Raw genomic sequence first — 21,719 nt, 5'->3', positions numbered from 1 at the left:
TCGTGACGGTCAGGTCAAATATTACAACCGATCCAAACTCAAATCGCACAAATATAACCCACTGGTAGAAAAGAAATCCTCCACACAACATCATAAGGACTACACATCCGTAGATTACCCCGCAGGTGATAATTCACCTGCTTAGCCTTAAAACTGACATCTCTCTATACCCTTTCACTGCTATAACTACACTGCCATCACTTAATCTTTCTAAGTCTGAACTCATAACATGACATGAAAATCTACTTCGCTCCACAATTGAACAACATGAAAGATCCTTCAACACACTCATAACTCGAGACTATATGTCACATCAAGACAGAAATCAAGCACCTTTTTTCTTTTCATCTCAAGCAAACTCTTTTTGTCACATTCAAACCATCTGAACACTTTTCGCAGTCATATCTTACTCATTATATAGCCATCAAACCACTCATCGAGCCACAAATTCCACTCATAGGGACACTATCAGACATATAAGTCCAAAAGCACGCGCTCACACAACCGAAATCACCGTACACAAGCTACAGTCAAAATCCGGCCTCATGTCTTCCAGACTAGGCTATCACCAAAACACAGAAAACACATCTCGTACCTCATCCATAGAATCACAAGCCGTCGATGCTCAGCTCATACCGAGCACTCACATATGTATACGAGTGAGTGGAAGGAATTCAAAGCGACACGCTTTAAGCTGAATTAATGTCGCACGATAAAGAAAGAAAGATGAGAAGTTTATCCTAAATGCCCTGTAGCCTCTCGAAGATAGGTATGGACGTCATCATACCGATCCGTAAGACTCTACTAGACACTTGCTCATGACTTGTAGAACCTATGAACCTAGAGCTCTGATACCAACTTGTCACGACCTAAAATTTAACTAGTCGTGATAGCGCCTAACCCCCAATCGCTAGGTAAGCCAATTAGCAACCATCCAATTCAAATGAGATTTACTGAGAAGATAAGTGATGAAATAACTAAACTTTTATACAAAATTCCCAAGGACTGGTAGTACAAATCATGAGCATCTAAGATTTAGAGTTTATAAAGCTGGTATGAAATAAATATGTCATCTGTTTGAAATATACATGGACAAATTAAAAATTCTAAAGCTACCAAGAACAAGAGGCAGCTATGACCGGAACACAAGTACATCTTCAAATCCAGCTCCTACCATGCACAAAAACATCAACATCCAACATCTGCACGTAAGGTGCATAAGTGTAGTATGAGTACAACCGACCCCATGTACTCAATAAGCAACAAATCTAACCTTAGGTTGAAAGTAGTGACGAGCTTGGACAAAGGTCAGAGTCCAACACCAATAGCCAAGAACAATTCGTAACAATATAAGAAAAACAATACAAGCAATGAATCAAAAATATGTTGCTCAGCTCGTTCACAGTTACGAAAAAATAGTCATGTTTCTCAGGTATAACAGTAAAACCCAAATCTTTCACCGAAAACACCAAAGTATGAGTAAGTCAGAAAAACTATGATTTTTTCCAAAACCTATCAACAATAAATAAGATGTTTCATTATCAGATAGCATGAGGAAAGTACTTCTCTATGCCTACATGTCTATGTGCACGTGAAATCATAAATGTCACCAAAACCGGGTAGCATGAGGAAATACATCTCTATGCATGTATGTCAAGTATGCATGTCAAATGCAATACATCACAATGATGAATTCATGTACTCACACTCTCAAAGTACTCAATCTCACTGTCTCACACTTCTACTCATCACGCTCAATCACTCAGTACTGTACAGGGCAGATCCAGTCCAAACGCTAATAAATCCTGCTGTAGCGCGTAACCCGATCCATCGTGAATCAATAACAACCGCGCTTACTATGGGTGTGCAGACTCCGGAGGGGTAAATCCATCCCAAGCGCTATAATAAGCCAATCATGGCATGAATTAATAAAGCCTGCTGCGGCGTGCAACCCGATCCCATAAATATCACTCACAAACAGGCCCTCGATCTCACTCAGTCATCAATCTCTCTAGTTTCTCAGGCTCACAATGTCATTAAAATCAGCCCAAAAATGATGATATGATGTATCAATAATAGCAATAGAGACTGAGATATGATATACAATTAAATGAGTATGAGTGAGTATGTAACTGTAATTTAAGCAAATAACTCCACAATAGCTATGACCTCAGTGGGTCCCAACAGAATAAGCATATAGCCTAAACATGGTTTCTAACATAGATCACAACTCAATTACTCTAACACATAGAAATCTCATGGATAAAAACAAGATTAGGTAACTACACAATACCACAGAAACAACCGAGTCATAATTAATACGGTGCATGCCCACACGCCCGTCACCTAGCATGTGCATCACCTAAACACCAAACACATATCACATATATTCAGGGGTTCATACTCTCAACACCAAGTTTAGAAGTGTTACTTACCTCGAACAAGCCAAATCCAATACTGAGCAAGTTAAACGATACTCCAAAAATGTCATCCCGCGCGTACCGACTCCAAACAGCTCAAACTAGCCATAAGCAATTCAAGAACATCAAATAATAGCCAAAGGAAACAAACCCAATCGATAAAGATAAAATCTTTAATCAAAATCCAAAGTAATCAAAAAGTCAAATCCGGGTCCCGCACCTCAGAACCTAACAAAGCTTATAAAATCCGACAACCCATTCAATTATGAGTCCAACCATACTAGTTTCACGTAAATCTGACTCCGAATCGATATCAAAACTCAAAAATTCACTCTATGAAACTTTAGACAAAACCCCCCAATTTTTCTTTTGAAATCATCAACCAATTGCCAAAAATACAGATAGATTCATGAATTATAATCAAAACCGAGTAGTAAATACTTACCCCGATCCATATGGTAAAAATCGCCTAAAACATCGCTCCAATCCGAGCTCCATAGCTCCAAATATGTTAAAATAAACTGAAAATCCCAAAATTTAATATTTTATTGCAGTGCTAGGTGTCCTTCTTCGCGATTGCGATTCAAAAAACTTCTAGCTCCATTTTTATCCTTCGCGATCGTGAACATTCTCCCGCGATGAACAAACTACAACTAGCTTGCCCAACTCTTCCAGACAGTATCTAGTATAATAGCCATAACTTTTTGTACAAAACTCCAAATGACAAACAATTTGATTTTTTAAAAACTAGACATCAACGACTACAACTTTTATTTTTAGATCATCTCTAAATTCCTTATAGATTGCAAGATATAAGCTTCCAAAATTGGCTTAGTGACAACATAAATTCTTCTTCGCTATCGCGGTGCACACTGCTGTAGCAAAAAAACTAACAACTAAAAATGGCGTACAAATGATCCGAAATCACCCTAGAACTCACTCAATCCCCTCGGGACCCCATCTGAACAAGCCAACAAGTCCTATAAGAAAATACGAACCTACTCGAGGCCTCAAATCACACATAACAATATCGAAACGATGAATCGCACCTCAAATCGAATTTAATGAACTTTGAACTTTGAACTTCCAAAACTCGTACCGAAACATATCAAATCAACCCGGAATGAATTCAAATTTTGCGCACAAGTCCCAAATGACATAACGAAACTATTCCAATTCCCAGAACCACAATCCAAATACGATATCCTCAAAGTCAACTCTAAGTCAAACTTATGAACTTTCCAAATTTTTAAATTTTCAACTTTCACCAATCAGCGCCGAAACCTTCTAGAAATATCCAAATGCAAATACGGGAATACACCCGAGTCCAAAATCACCATCCGGACCTAACGGAACCATCTAAACTCCAATCTGAGGTCAAATACTAAAAAGTCAAACTTGGTCAGCTCTTCCAACTTAAAGCTTCCTAGTTGAGAATCATTCTTCCAAATCAATTTCAAATAACCTGAAAACCAAAACTGACGATTCACACAAGTCATAATATATCATAGATGCTACTCAAGACTTCAAATAGATGAACGGAATGCAAATGCTCAAAATGACCGTCTGAGTCGTTACACATCTTGGCTTATGCAGAGTTCTATGGTCAATGTAGCAACAATATGGTTAAGTCTAGAGCGTTGCTACAAGGGTTGAAGATATGCATCGATAGAGGTTTTTTGTTTTTGATTGTGGAATCTGATTCCATGTTGATTATTAATATGATTAACAGTAAAATAAAGGCACCTTGGCAAATTAGACATATTGTGGATCAGATTATTCTTTTCTCTATCAAATGCAATTTTGTTTTTGTCCATACTTATATAGAATATAATATAGTTGTTGATCAATCGGCAAAATTCGGAGTAAGGAGCACAATGCATGTGACAATCGATGATCCTAGTTCTCTACCGAATTTGATGAAATCAATATTGAAATTGGATCGAGATAACATTCAAATCAAGGAAAAACCATTTTGTTATTAATGATGGATACAATAGATAGGTATGTACACTATAAACAGGGGCGAAGCTATCTGTAACCAAGGGTGGTCAACTGACCATCCTTCGCCGGAAAATTATACTCCGTATAAGATAAAATATTACTTGTTATTGATTAAAAATAGGCTTTGAACACCCTTACATAGCCTACTGGCAAAGGTTTGAACACCCTTATTAAATTTTCTGATTTCGCCACTGACTATAAAGTGTGGCTAACTTTTTGTATAACATCTCAATATAGATATAAAATATACATAAGGATATTTAATATCATTCTTTATAAGGTTCTGACGGCTATGGTATATCTTATTAGTTCGGTGCACCACTTAGACATTTGTATAAGAAGTAGGTTTTTATATGCTCCTTCGTTATACAATTGAAATTGTAACGTGCCGAACTAAATACATATAAGAGATTTTTATATGGAAAACTTCCTTGTTCAAGGGAGTAAAAACCACGACCCACCTCTGAGATTTCTCACAAAACTTCACTAATACAACGAGATTACAAAACTCTTATAATCTAAGAGACTAAATCCTAGCCACTTGACTGCCTACAACCACTCTGATTATAGCAAAACGCCCGAGCTAATTCTAGCCTAAGACTTGAATTCTCTCATAGAGAAAAACCTCTCGAAATGCTTTTTGTATAAGCAAATAAGATTATAGCTCAATAAGCCTAGTACAATGAACTACACTAGACACAATGAGTTTGACACTATATCAAAGAACATGTTCTCTAGTCTGGTTCTTCTGCATATTCCATTATTCAATATCCACTTCAGAATTTTGAACTCGTTTTTCTTACTTTTCTTTCAAATTACTCTTGAAGAAATAATAGAAGTACATATCTGCAATGAAGTAAACTTGGACTACATCTAGGTAACACTTTAGTAGCATTAAGAGTCCAAATTATAAAAGAAAACAAATAATAGGAAACGTACTTCATTAAGAACTTACCATATATGACCACACAATTCTTATTTATTCCCTACTCTAATTATAATTCTTTACCATCAAGATCAATTTCGTGCAGAATATATCCCTTAGAGATATCCTAACTTTAGAGAATAAAAGAAGTATAAGGAAAATATATTTCTTTCCGTAAAAAGACTCTGATTATGATTCTACTTGCTCACAAACTTGGTCTCTAAGTCAACAATTAAGATTTATCAAGATTCTTTATTATTTGAATCAAAATCAAAATTCACCAATTTCCTGTATTATTTGATAATATATCAGTTGAGGTCGTGATACGACCCTTCACACCTACCAGAGATAGCCTTTTGCTTTAAAGAAAAGTTGTTTTAGGAGACTGCTGATAGTATTGATTTGGTTAGCTGAATAAAAAATGCATGCGCTGAATGCCGCTTTTAAACTAAAAATACACTCGCTTGTCTCCATTAAATTTTGATTCTCTCTTTTGTTTTCTATTTGATGTCAATGATTTTAACGTCTTGATATATATATATATATATATATATATATACAAACGTTATTGATAGACAACACGTGAGCTTGAACTTAAAAGGATTTCATATCGACTTACTTTATAAGCTTCTGTAAAATTTGTTTAATCACTGTATTCCGTAACCAAAAAGTTGGTTAAACATTCATTCTCTTGTGATTTATAGTCAAGGGTTATTTTATATCATGTTTTATTTTATACTAAATATTGTTAACTATTAACATTTCTTTTTAATTGACCTCCTATGTTTTCTTTTATGTGAGTTTTTTTCGTTTAACCATTCCATGTGAGTTTTCAACTAATTTCAATATTTGAACCCTATTAACACAACTAATTTCGATTAATAAGCTTTTACTAAGAGAGCTCATTATTGCTACTAATTCCTGTTTGGTTTGTAAAAGGTTTCTATTCTAGGGACTTACAACTCCAAATATTTGATTAAGGGTTGGTTGATTGTAGTATTGTAGCAATTAATGCTAAATAACAACAACATCAACGATTACGTAAATTTTATCCTTATCTCATGAAGGTAGATATATTATTTTTGATAGACTCTCGACTCAATAAAAGTATAGTCCCAACATAATTGAACATAAATACAATAATGGGAAACTCATGAAAAAAGAAGTACTAACAACATCATGATAATAAGAAAACCGAAGCAAAATGGACAACATACAGTAAATGTAAGAAAATTCGTGAATAATAACAATAGTACAAGTATGAAAAGGAAAATCTTGACTATGTACTGATCTTCTACCCTAATTATTGAATTCATATTCTACTATCAAGGATCATGTAGTTGCAGACGTGTCGTGTCTTGTTTATCACCTCTCCCCGATAACTTACCTTTAGCTCTCCTCGGGCCCACCATGGTCAACATAAATTTGGTATAAAATAATATAATATTTGGTTGGATGTATAAGAAAAAATGATAGAGTTAAAAAAATACTGTATTAAATTATATGTGAAACTATGAATTATTTTACCCAAAATAGAATATGAGTAAAGAATAAAGTATTAGCGATTTAAAGACGAAGTTTCAAAGCCATCTCTTCCTTTTGATCATTTCCTTTTCGGCCTTCTCTTACGACTGTATATATGTATGTCCGTCACTCCGCTTGAAGCTTAAAACCAATGGCAATAACTCAAAACCCTTCCCAAACGCAGAATATGATCTTCGATTGCTCATCAATGGAGAATCCAAACACGGGAGATGAATCTGCTTATTATTTCAAAATATGCCGGTTTTTGAGTTTTGGCAATTCAGGTAATTACAGCTCGGCATATTTTAGATTTTTGTGGTATTACAATAAATGTTAAAGATTTCAGATTACGGTAATCTTGACCATTTTTTATTTTTCTTAAATACTTATGAAATGCCTCCTCTGAAAAATTTCTAACCAGTATCAAGAAATTTTTAGATTCATTGTAAGGTTCAAATCCCAGGTGTGCAAAATCATCTCTTTGCCCAGCATCTATAAGATTTCTTCTCATTTTTTTTTTGATTATATGTGTGTGTGTGTGTCTCCCTTTTGGTTGTATAAATAAGTGACACAGCTTATCACTCCAGTTGATACACTCAGAATTATGCTGAATTATGCTTTGTGAATTTTTTTTAATGCAAAATGTGCTTAACATCGTTTGTGTTTATGAAAGTTAGTATGTAGAGATATGATTGGTTCTTTGAAGGGCTTAGTAAGGATTTTTTCTTTTGATTTCTTGGTATGGATAAATTTCTTCTCATCTGTCCAAGCCTGGTGGATAGAGTTACACAGTTCATGTACTGGTGGGAGTTACCAAGTACTTGGTGGAATAGTCGAGGTGTGCACAAGCTGACCCAGACCACCGTTGCGAAAAGAAAAAAGAAATCTTGGCATGTTTATAAATATAATCTATCCCTTCCATGTTCCTTAATTTTAAATGGTTAGGATTGTGTTGTCAAGGAATTAGGATATTTCCATTTTGATCTATGTAAACATAATCCATACAAATGAACAACATTGTACTATTTCGCTATGTGTAAAAGTAATACTACAGTAGATACAAGAGAATGTATGATCAATTTCAGAATGATTGATTTATCTAGTGGTTTTAGGGGTAGATTCTTAAGAGACGAAGTGATACTCACCTGTTTGAGTATCATGAGATTCATCTTGTTGAGTTTTCTACACTTTATTTAGAGAGGAAAGAGATATGAATGGTTCTCAGAAGGGAAATATAGGATCTTGTAAAGCTTTCCTTTTGAATTCTTGTCATGGATATAATTTGTCGTTACGTTCGTTAGTTTTAAGCGGTTAGATTGTGTTGTAAGGGAACCCGGATTTTTTCCTTTTCCATTTATGTAAAATGTTCTGTTTAAAATGGCACAATCATTTTCTATTCAAGATGAGAGAAAAAGCTTTTCAGGTATTACATAGAATTATGCTCCTACATCTGTAAATGTATTGCGTTCATCTTTCCTGTTACCCTGGCATGCTATCCCTATTACGGATTATTTTGGGCCTTGTGAAACACATCGGTCTAGCAGCTTGTAATTCCAAATTTTAGCAACTATTTCCCCCAAATGAGATTGTAAGGTTAACTTCTTAATTACTATTTTCATAGTATCAAATTTTGGAATTGTGTCCTCTCGAACTTCTATTCTTTAAAAGAAAAGTTTTCTCCATAAGATTTTTAATGCTTCTTTAATATTTGATTGATATTTGATTGTTAACAAGGCACTGTTAACCCGGTTTTGTATTAAACAAGTTCACAATCTTTAAAAACTTACTTGATCATTATTTTTTCACTAACTTCTATTAATATATAGTGATAATTTAAGCTCTTACTCTAAATTGGTGCCTTGTTAAGTAGGAAACACATAATTTAGGAGGGAGTACTATAATTTATGTAAAACTCATTTATATATTACAATTAAATCTGTACCAATATCATGCAAAAGAAGCCCACTCCTAGTGAGTTTTATTTTTGTTTAAGTAGTGAATTACATTGCCATTCATGTTCCATGAACAAGAGCGTTTGGTACAAATTGTACCTTTTGAAAATCTAAAATTTATATTTATCTTGCTTCAAATTCAAATTATAAGGTTACAGCTGTAGTGAAGGAATCTTAACTCGTATGCGTGATCTATCCATGCAATAGACTTTTAACATTCGCATCTGGTAATGAGGCTTTGGATAGTTGTAGGTGGCATAATGTGACCATTGTTCTAGATAGTTTTATTTATGACTAAAACTTATAAATAGAAAATAAAACTTACTTTTCTCATTTATCTAAGCATTTTTATGGAAGAATTCTGAATAGACAAATTTAGAAATGATCATGTCTGACATAGAGGGCAAGTACAGAAGGTGTAAATGCAAGTAGAGGATAAAATGCGAAAATATCGTTTGAGATGGGTTTGGCTATATTCTTGTTGCGACAATGCAATAATGAGAGGAAGACAAATGAGACTACTAAAACCTAAAATCATATGGATGGAAGTTGTCTCAAAAGACCTACCATTTCAGATTTAGGTAATAACAGAACATAATAGAAGCAAATGATCCGTATAGATGCTATCAACTAGTTAGGGTAAAAGTTTAGTTATAGTAGCCATCAGGAGTTTTTTTTAATGCTTAGAGACTTGTATGTTCTTACAAGGATAGTTTGACATCTAGAGAAACTCTTATTGTGCTTCAATAGTCGAATGATTTGGTATCCGATGGAAGTGGACTTAAATAGAGCAGAATTGATAAGGAGGAATCATATAGACTCAAACTTAGTTGGGATTGAGGTATAGTTGATTGACTACAAAGAATTCTCAACAGATTTTGAAATGCATAGGCATGTAATACCAAAATATTTTGAATTGTGAGAGATCATTAAATGAATAACAGTTGAGTGCTTTGCCCTAATTGACACTAGCACTACTGGAACTCACTTATACGTTGAGCCCCTTTCAAGGCTATGAGAAGAGGAGATTATCGTTTATTATTGTGACGGAGTTGCTATAAAGACTCAAAGATAATAAGATTATCAAACAATATATATTAGCAACATGTGGTTATCAAGAGATTGTGAATTTAGTGTATTGTCTTTATATTATACAAGACAATCTTATTGAAACTTCCACTGTTCCGCATAATCGAAGGGTATAAAATTGTTTACTGAAAGTATACAATGAAAGCACTTCTCTACAATAATTTTTTTTGCTATAAAAGAATCTTAACGACCGTTGAAATGCATAGACCTATAGTGCTAGAAAATCGACAATTGCCAGGATCATTCATTAAAATATCAAATAAGCGCTTTGCCTTTATTAATAGCGTTGACAGTGATACTCGCTTTCCGACATATCAACCCCTTCCAAGATGGGAGAAGTGTTCATTTCTTTCGACTTAGTTATTATAAAGTAGTTTCTTTTTATGAAGCTTCGTATAAAGTAAAATTAAGAACACTGTAACCAGTATAAGAAACCAGCTTATGCTTATCATGAGATTGTCTTAAAGGTTAATTTAGTTCTAACAGTGAGAGAATTTATGAGTTTTGTCTTAATACCACCTTCTGCAAGTTGAAGCCGGGTTAGGACTGAAGTTGAAACATCAACCCCTCTTTGATACTTTCCCCCAAGATAATCAATTTTCTCAACTTCACAATGGTGCCATCTTACACTTCATTTTTTTCTCTTGGAACTTTTACTTCTTTCAGAACTTGAGTAAAAGACTAGTGGATTACCTATTAACCCTTTTGGTTTCTCTTGACAACTTGAACTGGTCCAACTGCCAAGACACTCATATTTCAGTCCTAGACTAACTCGTTAACTCGAGCATATAAGTGTTAAAACTCACATGTGAATCTTACACAGAGATGCTCAACTCTAGTAAGTTTAGAGTACTTTGGAAGTTCCTTACAAAATACCCATATCTTTGACATAACCATTTGACACGAGTATGTCATTGAAAATTAAGAGCTTGGATAACTCACTAGTTTGGGTTTCTGAATTTATCCTTTTACCATCTTTCAATTGTTAGGTCAAGGATCTACTGGAAGTTAAGAAATATAATTAGCATTTATCATAATATGCCTGTCATTATTACATTTTTGTGTTTGAAATTGCTCAATGATTTCAGGATTCCTAGTTGGTGCATCATGTATAGAAATAGTGATGGACCCGTCATGTTTGTACCCAGTGGCGGAGCCACCTTATGTTAAGGGGTGTCAATTGGCACCCCTTCTCCAGAAAATTACACTGCTTAGCTAGGAATTATTTTTTTGTTTTTATGCATTTATACTATATGTTGCTCCCCTTATTTTCTTCGTGTATTTTATTTTTTTATATTTTGACACCCCTTAATAAAATTTTCGATATATACTACTGGTGAAATTATCTTGTCAACTTGCTCCTTATTATTTAGCTGTCAGAAATAGCTCTTTATACAAATCTTAACTGTCACTATGCTATTTCCTTAATTAGATCTACCATTTACTTCCTCTTTGGCTGTACCTGGTTGAAAACATTCTAATAAATATGTAGTACCTATATAGTAGATTACATTATGACTATTATCAGATGCCTTTCACCATAGAAATTTTATTAGAAACATCATTTTTGCTTATTGTTCCTCAGGCCTCATCAATTTATATTTTGTATTTCAGATAACTTTGCGGAAACAGCCTCTCTACTCCCTCGGGGTAGAGGTAAGGTCTTCGTACACACTACCCTCCCCAGACCCCACTGATGGGATTTTACTAGGTTGTCGTCGTCGTCGTCGTCGTTGTTGTTGTTGTATTTCAGATAACTTTGGTTGTTTTTCCTCCATGTTCATGTGCACCTTAACATCTCGAAAATTATGTGGTTCGAGTGGTCATTCTGCTTTGGCGTGCCACCTATCCGTTCCTTTTACCAGTCGCTCATTACTACTCTTAGAATCTGTAACTGATTTAAAGAATACATGTCTTGCTGCCGTTCTTTCTGTTTACCAAGTGTCAGGGGTTACATAAAATCTTATTTAGATGCCAAATATTTATGGTGGTTTTTGTCATTTATTGAATTCATCCGTTTTCGGAATGCTTTTGAAAAACTTTCCTTTTCATACTTGACCCTTTCCTTGTAGATCTAAAAGAAAATGAGCACCGATCGGACATGCAATGGCTCCTTCTGGACTAAGGAGGAGGATAAAATCTTTGAGAATACCCTGGCGGTCTACTCTAGTGATGATGATCTATTGATGATGATGGCAGCAGCACTTCCTGGGAAATCACTTGAAGATATAAAAAATCACTATGAGGTATTAGTTGAGGATGTGAATGCAATTGAGTCTGGACTTGTTCCTTTACCTCGATATCGGAATATGCAAAGCCATTCCCTCAATAAAAGTAGATTACCAAAAGCAGATGTAGAACGGCGAAAAGGGGTTGCTTGGACAGAAGAGGAACACAAGTGCGTTTCCTGTACATTTCTTAAGGACAATATTAATCATCTGAATTGATGTTTACTGGATACTATAATCATGTCTTGCTAATTGATTGCATGACTTTCACTTTTTACTAGAAAGGATTTCAAAATTTCCTTACATTTCTCAAGGACCATGATCGGTGTGCTTCTAATCATCTAAATGGGTGATTATTGCATTTCTATAGTTATGTCCTGCCTGATAGCTTATTGAATTTCTTATTTTCCCTGAAAAGAATTTTAAAATTGCCTCCAGGACATGTCTGCTACAAAATGCTTGTTTCTTGTTTGTGTTTGTTGAGCATAATTTTTTGCATCGATAATTAACAAAAGAACCATGAGCTTTCTGTAACTTTAGTGAAAGCCACTTATGAAAAAAAAAGAAAATGGTAACATATTTTTTATGTGTGATATTGTGGGGGAAAAATGAAATAAACATAATTATTCATAAAAAAAGAAACGCTTGGTCTTTTTTTTTTTTTTTTTTTTTTTGGAATTCATTCATTTTCTTGTTTTTAAGGTTTTCCCCTAAGAGATTTCTTTATAAAGTACTTATTTTTCATTTTGAGTGTTTATCCCTTTTTAAAAATAAGTAAATTTTATCCTTTTCTTCGACGAGTGGAGTACTACTCCATATAGATCTTGCAACATAAGTTGCACCGTTGTATATATATTTGGCGCTTATAACCAGATGAATGCTTTACTGCAGATGGACAAGCTAATGAACACATCATAAAGGTTTCAGTCTGCCTCTGGCTTATGCTGGAAATACTTGTGGAATTTGTTGCTTGACAAATAGTGATGTGAAAAATACATGTATTTAACCCAATTAGACTAAATCTTTTAATTAGTAAAAATCATTTTTTTGGTAGTCTATTCAATGTGCTAATACTTTCTTAGCACCTCTTGAATTTTGAATATCTCGTAAGAGTAGCATGCTGCAAACACATTACATGATCCATGGAAATAGTGTAGGGCAAAAACATGTTTTGGAATAATGTTCTAGTTTGTGTTTTCTTTTCTTCTCTCTTTTTTGGGTGCTTGGGCTTTAATCAGAAAGAATTTAGTGGACCCTAGTTTTCCTCAACGCGGTAACTAAGCTGCCAACCTCAACCCCCCCAGGGCTTCTTCCCATAGCTAAAAGCACCATTACTAAGAATATGTTGGAAAATATTGGCCGATTTGATTATTGGTATTAAGTATTTTTATGGACATGTCTTGTTTGTTAGTTTTCTTGTTTTCTTATCTTTATCTTTTTGCTTTTTGAGTAAGAAATCACTTTTAAGACATCACTCCTAAGAATAGCCTATTTCAATTTTGTAAAGCCAAATGACAGATGTAGTTGAAGTGAGCGCATATAGAGAAGAGGCAAAAGCAAGTGGGCAGGGAAAATTAAGCAAATGTTGAAATCATATATCCTACGGATGACATTTGTTATCCCCTGATTCTAGGTCCCTTGCTCTTTCTCGGTCAAAAAAAGAAAAAAACGAATTGTGATTTAATTTAGGGGTGGGCAGTAGGGAGAGAGCTGTTGTTAGTTTTGATTATTGTTATCTATGATGTTATACAGTGCATGCAGATGGCAGTAAGTATGCCTATGGAATCATACCTATTCTTCACTGGAATTTATAAGATGTATTGCGCTTTTTGCTGATTGAAAGAATGTTAAACTTTTAAGACTGTCTTGCGATTTTGTTTCCTGGATTAATTTTTTTTTTGATGAAGTTTTGTTTCCTTCCTGGATTAATGCAAAGCTGATAACTTCTTTCTCTCTTTCCTGCTATAGGTTGTTTCTTAAGGGGTTAGATAAATATGGAAAGGGTGATTGGAAAAGTATATCCAGGCACTGTGTGCTATCTAGAACACCGCAACAGGTGGCTAGCCATGCCCAAAAGTTTTTCAATCGCCGCGAAGGCGTCAACAAAGAGAGGAGAAGAGCAAGCATTCACGACATAACTAGTGTGGATATTGAAACTGCTGGAACTTCCCAAGTACCAAACCCCGAGAACATGATTGGACCTGCTGGAGGAGGATCACAAGTGACGGCAAGCACTAACGATATGACTGGAGCTGTTGACAGCGGGGTGGTATCAACTGGTGTTGGCACGTTTACCTCCCCAATTGCTGCCATAGAAAATAAGAGCATGTTGCCCCAGGAAATCACAATTGCTGAGCCGGAGATAGTAGTTTCTGGAGGAGAGTCCTCAGGCCCTGGTGCTGCATTTGTCAATGAAGTGAGTCGTCTGTACCATGATGTGACTGATGACTTCATATTAGGTAGAGATGACCTAATCGTGGAGCAGGAGGTCACTTATGAAGCTGGGATTCAGGTTGACACTGAAAGATCCCTATTACCCAGCCAACAACCATCTACTGCTGCTGGCAATGAAATCTACGGTCATCCTGTCACTAGAATTGGGAGTGAACTAGAAGCGTTAATCACTGAGCATATGGTCGAAGACAACGAAATCAGTTCTATTTTTGACGTTGGAAAAACACCATCATCTCATGCAATGCTGTCCAGCACTGCTCATAGTGGAATGTCCAGTTATACAGTTGCTGCTCACAGTGGAATGCCCAGTTATACAGTTGCTGCTCACAGTGGAATGTTTAGTTATACAGTTGCTGCTCACAGTGGAATGTCCAGTTATACAGTTGGTAGCTTCGGTTCTAACAATGCACCTGAGAACAGGGTGGCTGCTCCAGGGGGAGGTTTAACCATTGACTCTCAGCAATTACCTTCCATTGCGCCCTCATCTAACTTTAGTGTTGGAGTGTGCCCCAACTCAAACACCAGCGTTCGCGATGAGGGCATCTTTTATCTGGGTGACCTGTTCACAGATCATATGATCTGAGTTGGCTAAGTGGAATAGAGGTTGTTAATGTTGATACTGTACTTGGTTTTTTGAAGACTTATTCCATTAGACTAAAATGAGGGTGATATTGTCTAGCATAATATTTATACTGTGGACGCATTATTCTGCAGTTTGGCGCTACTTGGTATTTTGAAGACTTATTCCATTAGACTATAATGAGGGTAATATTGTCTAGCATAATATTTTATACTGTGGACTGCGCTAGTGTTTCCTCTTAAATTTCCAATGACTTCTTTATCTCCAATTCTATTAGGAGTATCAATTAGAGAGAATTACGTCCTAATTTTTTCCCTTAACATATTTCACAAAAATCAAATCTTGTTTCACATAATATTTGGTGCTTTTCTTGTGACTAGTTTAAAGAGAAATGGAGGGGAGTACAGAATCTTGCATAGTTTTGCTGCAGTACTTTAGGAGGAAGGATTTCGTCCATCTTTAACCTCTTATAAGGGACTAAGGTGGCTTTTGGTTGATACTTCCTAAAAAATGAGTTTGCAATATTTTTGATCGAGTTCTTGCCTACAAGCCCACTGACTCATTGATTACCTAGTTTATTGTAGTTTATATCTGTATTCTCATAAAATTGTTATGCTGGAGATTTGAACTTTTGAAAGGCTCCGTTGAAATGGCCACGGCTACCTTAGGATCATAAAACAAATCTAATGCTATAAGGAGTCGAAGACCAAACTGGTTCTACTGCCACCTCAGGGGTATGGTGATTTATTGAGTATCGTTCATTCTTAACCAGAGGTCTCAACTTGTAAAATGGAGAACTTTTCGATAGAAACGCTTAACCCCTTAGTAGCTTATCAGACACAAATCGCAATTAGCCTGGGCAGGGGGCTTCAGAAAACGGGTGGTTAAACCCAAAAATCAAAATTCACTAGCCATATTCCCGATCGTCAAAATAATACATCAACTTTGTCATCTTCACCTCTCTTTTCACCCCCCTTTGAACTACGCATGATAAGCAGTGTAAGACACTTCAATACAATTAAACGTGTCAAACATGACCAACGGAGCAGCTAACTCTAGCATTTCGGGTTCAAATACTTTCGCAAGCTAATATCATAGAGGGATACTAAAAGACATATAATGGCATCTAAAGAACTATAACAGTTTGTGTTCTTAGCCACAGAGCATGCCTGAAGTTTCAATTTGACAGTTGCACTAAAGTTCCTCAACTAAACTGACGTTTGATCCACCCCAATCTTGGCAACATAAGCAAAAATATGTCTCACCACAATATTCCGCCCCTATTTGTGATAACTGAGATGGCTTCTGGAAACACCAAAAGAAAGAAAACAAAGAGTGTTATTCCTAAAAATATGAGCTGATCTCATAAAGCAAGACAGAGAAATTAAATACAAGGATAACATACGATCAACAAGAAACTCGAGCCCAGGTCCACTTGACATGTTGCAGAGTTAGCAGAAACGTGGTAGTCAGCTTCTACCATCAAAGAAAGTGAACTAGTTAAAATACTTTTAAGCAACATTCATATGAACTAATCAAACTAATAAATACGAGATTGTGACCAACCAAGAGCTATGTGAAATTAAACAAAATCTATTTTTTTTTAAAAATGGAAACCTTGTTATATATAGTGCTAATTACTCAAAATGATACATAATATCAATGGATAGTTTTATAGAATTACCTGAAAATAGAAGACTTTGAGGGGGTTCCGGGAATGGCGATTAGGGCTTTTTTTTCTCGGAGGAAAGAGAACCACGAAGTTGTAAAGAAATTGAAGGTTGAATGTAGGTCACCTGTGCTAAAAATCAAACAAAATTAGTCGACATTACTTCATTCGCCGTCGAAAATGGCGGAATATATCGGAGGGGGCGGCGAAGGGTTCTGATCAAGACTGTAAGCCAAAAAGACGAGCGGATAGTGTGTTCGTATTACTTGCTGTATTTCTAACGCAAGGAATACATTTGCATGCACAAATCCCACTTGAATTGCGGTTTATAGGTCCATTTAACAAATGCAATTGCTAAATGCGTTTTATAAGTCTCATTTAGGGATGGAAATTGGGGCGGGGTAGGGCGGGGCGGGGGAGGGCAAACTCCTAATATGGAAGGACAGGGAGACATTTAAATGGAGCGGGGCAGGGCAAAATCTAATTTTTTAAAAAAATGGAAACCTTGTTATATATAGTGCTCATTACTCAAAATGATACATAATATCAATGGATTATTTTATAGAATTACCTGAAAATAGAAGACTTTAAGGGGGTTCTTGGAATGGCGATTAGGGCTTTTTTTTTCCTTGACGAAAGAGAACCACGAAGTACTGAAGAAATTGGAGGTTAAATGTAGGTCACATGTGCTAAAAATCAAACGAAATTAGCCGACATTACTTCATTCACCATCGAAAATGGCGGAATACATCGGAGGAGGCAGCGAAGGGTTTTGATCAAGACTGTAAGCCAAAATAATGAGCGAATAGTGTGTTCGTATTATTGACTGTATTTCTAACGCAAGGAATACATTTGCATGCACAAGTCCCACTTGAATTGCGGTTTATAGGTCCATTTAGCTAATGCAATTACTAAATGTGTTTTATAAGTCTAATTTAGGGATGTCAATTAGGGTGGGGTAGGTGGAGGCGGGGCAGGACAAACTCTTAATAGGGCAGGGCAGTGAGACATTAAAATAGGGCGGGGCATGGAAAAATCTATTTTAAAAAAAAATGAAAACCTTGTTATATATAGTGCTCATTACTCAAAGTGATACATAATATCAATGGATTTTTTTTATATACTTACCTGAAAATAAAAGACTTTGAGGGGGTTCGAGGAATGGCGATTAGGGCTTTTTTTTCTCGGACGGATGAAAACCATGAAGCTGTGAAGAAATTGGAGGTTGAATGTAGGTCACCTCTGCTAAAAATCAAACGAACTTAGCCGATATTACTTCATTCGCACAATACATCGGAAGGTTCTGATCAACACTGTAAGCCAAAAAGATGAGCGGATACTATGTTCGTATTACCGACTGTATTTCTAACGCAAGTATTACATTTGCATGCACAAGTCCCACTTGAATTGCGATTTATAGGTCCATTTAGCAAATGCAATTGCTAAATGCGTTTTATAAGTCTAATTTAGGGATGGCAATTGGGGCGGGGTAGGGCGGGGCGAGGCAGATCAAACTCCTAATAGGGCAGGGCAGCGAGACATTTAAATATGGTGGGGAAGGGCAAAATTTAATTTTTAAAAAAAAATAGAAACCTTGTTATATATAGTGCTCATTACTCAAAATGATACATAATATCAATGGATTGTTTTATAGAATTACTTGAAAATAGAAGACTTTGAGGGGGTTTTGGCGATTAGGGTTTTTTTTATCGGACGAAAGAGAACCACGAAGCTGTGAAGAAATTGGAGGTTGAATATAGGTCATATGTGCTAAAAATCAAACGAAATGAGCCGACATTTCTTCATTCGCCGTTGAAAATGACGAAATACACCAGAAGGGGCGACAAAGTATTCTTATCAAGACTGTATGCCAAAAAGAAGAGTGGATAATGGTCCGTATTACCTGCTGTATTTCTAACGCATAGAATACATTTACATGCACAAGTCCAACTTGAATTGCAGTTTATAGGTCCATTTAACAAATGCAATTGCTAAATGCGTTTTATAAGTCTCATTTAGGGATGGCAAATAGGGCGGGGTAGGGCGGGGCGGGGCAAACACCTAATACGGTAGGGCAGGGAGACATTTAAATGGGACGGGACAGGGCAAAATCTATTTTTTAAAAATGGAAACCTTGTTATATATAGTGCTCATTACTCAAAATCATACATTATATCAACGGATAATTTTATAGAATTACCTGAAAAGAGAAGACTTTGAGAGGGTTACGAGAATGGCAATTAGGGCTTTTGTTTTTCAGACGAAAGAGAACCACGAAGCTGTGAAGAAATTGGAGGTTGAATGTAGGTCACATGTGCTAAAAATCAAACAAAATTAGCCGACATTACTTCATTCAATGTTGAAAATGGCGGAATACATAAGAGGGGACGACCCAGGGTTCTGATAAAGACTGTAAGCCAAAATGATGATTGGAAAATGTGTTCGTATTATCGGTTGTATTTCTAATGCAAGGAATACATTTGCATGCACAAGTCCTACATGAATTGCAGTTTATAGGTCCATTTAGCAAATGCAATTGCTAAATACGTTTTATAAGTCTCATTTAGAGATGGCAATTGGGGCGGGGTAGGGCGGGGCGGGGCAGGGCTAACACCTAATAGGGCAGGGCAGGGAGACATTTAATTGGGGCGAGGCAGAGAATGGCAGGACGGGGCAAAATCTATTTAAAAAAAAATGGAAACCTTGTTATATATATAACTCATTATTCAAAGTGATACATAATATCAATGATTTTTTTTTTTTATAGATTTACCTAAAAATAAAAGACTTTGAGGGGTTCCAGAAATGGCGATTAGGGCTTTTTTCTTTCTCGGACGAAAAAGAACCACGAAGTACTGAAGAAATTGGAGGTTGAATGTAGGTCACCTGTGCTAAAAATCAAATGAAATTAGCCGACATTACTTCATTTGCCGTCGAAAATGGCAGAATACATCAGAGGGGGCGGCGAAGGGTTCTGATCAAGACTGTAAGCCAAAATAATGAGCGAATAGTGTATTCGTATTATCTGCTATATTTCTAATGCAAGGAATACACTTGCATGCACAAGTCCCATTTGAATTACGGTTTATAGGTCCATTTAGCTAATGCAATTGCTAAATGCGTTTTATAAGTCTCATTTAGGGATGTAAATTAGGGCGGGGTAGGTCGAGGCGGGGCATGGCAAACTCTTAATAGGGCAGGGCAGGGAGACATTTAAATAGGGCGGGGTAGGGAAAAATCTATTTTTTTAAAAAATGGAAACCTTGTTATATATAGTGCTCATTACTCAAAGTGATACATAATATCAATGGATTTTTTTATATACTTACCTGAAAATAAAAGACTTTGAGGGGGTTCGAGGAATGACGATTAGAGCTTTTTTTTCTCGGACGGAAGTGAACCACGAAGCTGTGAAGAAATTGGAGGTTGAATGTAGGTCACCTGTGCTAAAAATCAAACGAAATTAGCCGAAATTACTTCATTCGCACAATACATCGGAGGGGCGGCGAAGGGTTCTGATCAAGACTGTAAGCCAAAAAGATGAGCGGATAGTGTGTTCGTATTACCCAGTGTATTTCTAACGCAAGTATTACATTTGAATGCACAAGTCCCACTTGAATTGCGGTTTATAGGTCCATTTAGCAAATGCAATTGCTAAATGCGTTTTATAAATCTAATTTAGGGATGGCAATTGGGGCGGGGAAGGGCGGGGCGAGGCAGGTCTAACTCCTAATAGGGCAGGGAAGCAATACATTTAAATGGGGCGGGGAAGGGCAAAATTTAATTTTTTTAAAAATAGAAACCTTGTTATATTTAGTGCTCATTACTCAAAATGATACATAATATCAATGGATTATTTTATAGAATTACATGAAATTAGAAGATTTTGAGGGGGTTTCGAAAAATGCGATTAGGGCTTTATTTTATCGGACGAAAGAGAACCACAAAGCTGTGAAGAATTTGGAAGTTGAATGTAGGTCACATGTGCTAAAAATCAAACGAAATGAGCCGACATTACTTCGTTCGCCGTCGAAAATGGCAAAATACATCAGAGGGGGCGACAAAGTATTCTGATCAAGACTGTATGCCATAAAGAAGAGTGGATAGTGGTTCGTATTACCGAGTGTATTTCTAACGCATGAAGTACATTTGCATGCACAAGTCCCATTTGAATTGCAGTTTATAGGTCTATTTAGCAAATACAATTGCGAAATATGTTTTATAAGTCTAATTTAGGGATGGCAAATAGGGCGGGGTGGGGCGGGGCAAACACTTAATACGGCAGGGCAGGGAGACATTTAAATGGGACGGGGCAGGGCAAAATCTATTTTTTTTTAAAAAAAAATAGAAACCTTGTTATATATAGAGCTCATTACTCAAAATGATACATAATATCAATGGATAATTTAATTGAATTACCTAAAAATAGAAGACTTTGAGGGGGTTCCGGGAATGGCGATTAGGGCTTTTGTTTTTCGGACGAAAGAGAACCACGAAGCTGTGAAGAAATTGGAGGTTGAATGTAGGTCACATGTGCTAAAAATCAAACGAAATTAGCCGACATTACTTTATTCGAAGGGGCGACGAAGGGTTCTGATCAAGACTGTAAGCCAAAAGTATGAGTGGAAATTGTGTTCGTATTACCGGTTGTATTTCTAACGCAAGGAATACATTTGCATGCACAAGTCCTGCATGAATTGCAGTTTATAGGTCCATTTAGCAAATGCAATTGCTAAATGCGTTCTATAAGTCTCATTTAGAGATGGTAATTGGGGCGGGGTAGGGCGGAGCGGGGCAGGGCTAACACCAAATAGGGCAGGGCAGAGAGACATTTAATTGGGGCTAGGCAGGGCAGGGCACGACGGGGCAAAATC

The 21,719-nt window shown here is 36.2% G+C and overlaps 1 protein-coding gene across 2 annotated transcripts; it reads left to right on the top strand.

Moving 5' to 3' along the window:
• Positions 1 to 6,806: 6,806 nt before the first annotated feature.
• On the top strand, positions 6,807 to 15,389 carry LOC104103093 (uncharacterized). 2 transcript variants are annotated; one of them, XM_009610975.4, is made up of 4 exons: positions 6,807 to 7,157; positions 11,529 to 11,570; positions 11,987 to 12,312; positions 14,111 to 15,389. In XM_009610975.4, the coding sequence occupies exons 3-4, from the start codon at positions 11,999 to 12,001 to the stop codon at positions 15,177 to 15,179; spliced, it is 1,383 nt and encodes a 460-aa protein (XP_009609270.2). In that variant the 5' UTR covers positions 6,807 to 7,157; positions 11,529 to 11,570; positions 11,987 to 11,998; the 3' UTR covers positions 15,180 to 15,389. The 2 variants fall into 2 exon arrangements, with proteins under 2 accessions (XP_009609270.2, XP_009609269.2); XM_009610974.4 differs by lacking the exon at positions 11,529 to 11,570 and having other exon boundaries at positions 6,808 to 7,157.
• The last annotated feature ends 6,330 nt before the right edge of the window (positions 15,390 to 21,719 follow it).

This window comes from Nicotiana tomentosiformis, chromosome 6, assembly GCF_000390325.3.
Source record: "Nicotiana tomentosiformis chromosome 6, ASM39032v3, whole genome shotgun sequence".
In the NCBI taxonomy this organism is placed as follows: domain Eukaryota; kingdom Viridiplantae; phylum Streptophyta; class Magnoliopsida; order Solanales; family Solanaceae; genus Nicotiana; species Nicotiana tomentosiformis.
The sequence above is the reverse complement of the archived record's forward strand: the minus strand, read 5'-3'. Positions and strand labels throughout refer to the sequence as shown.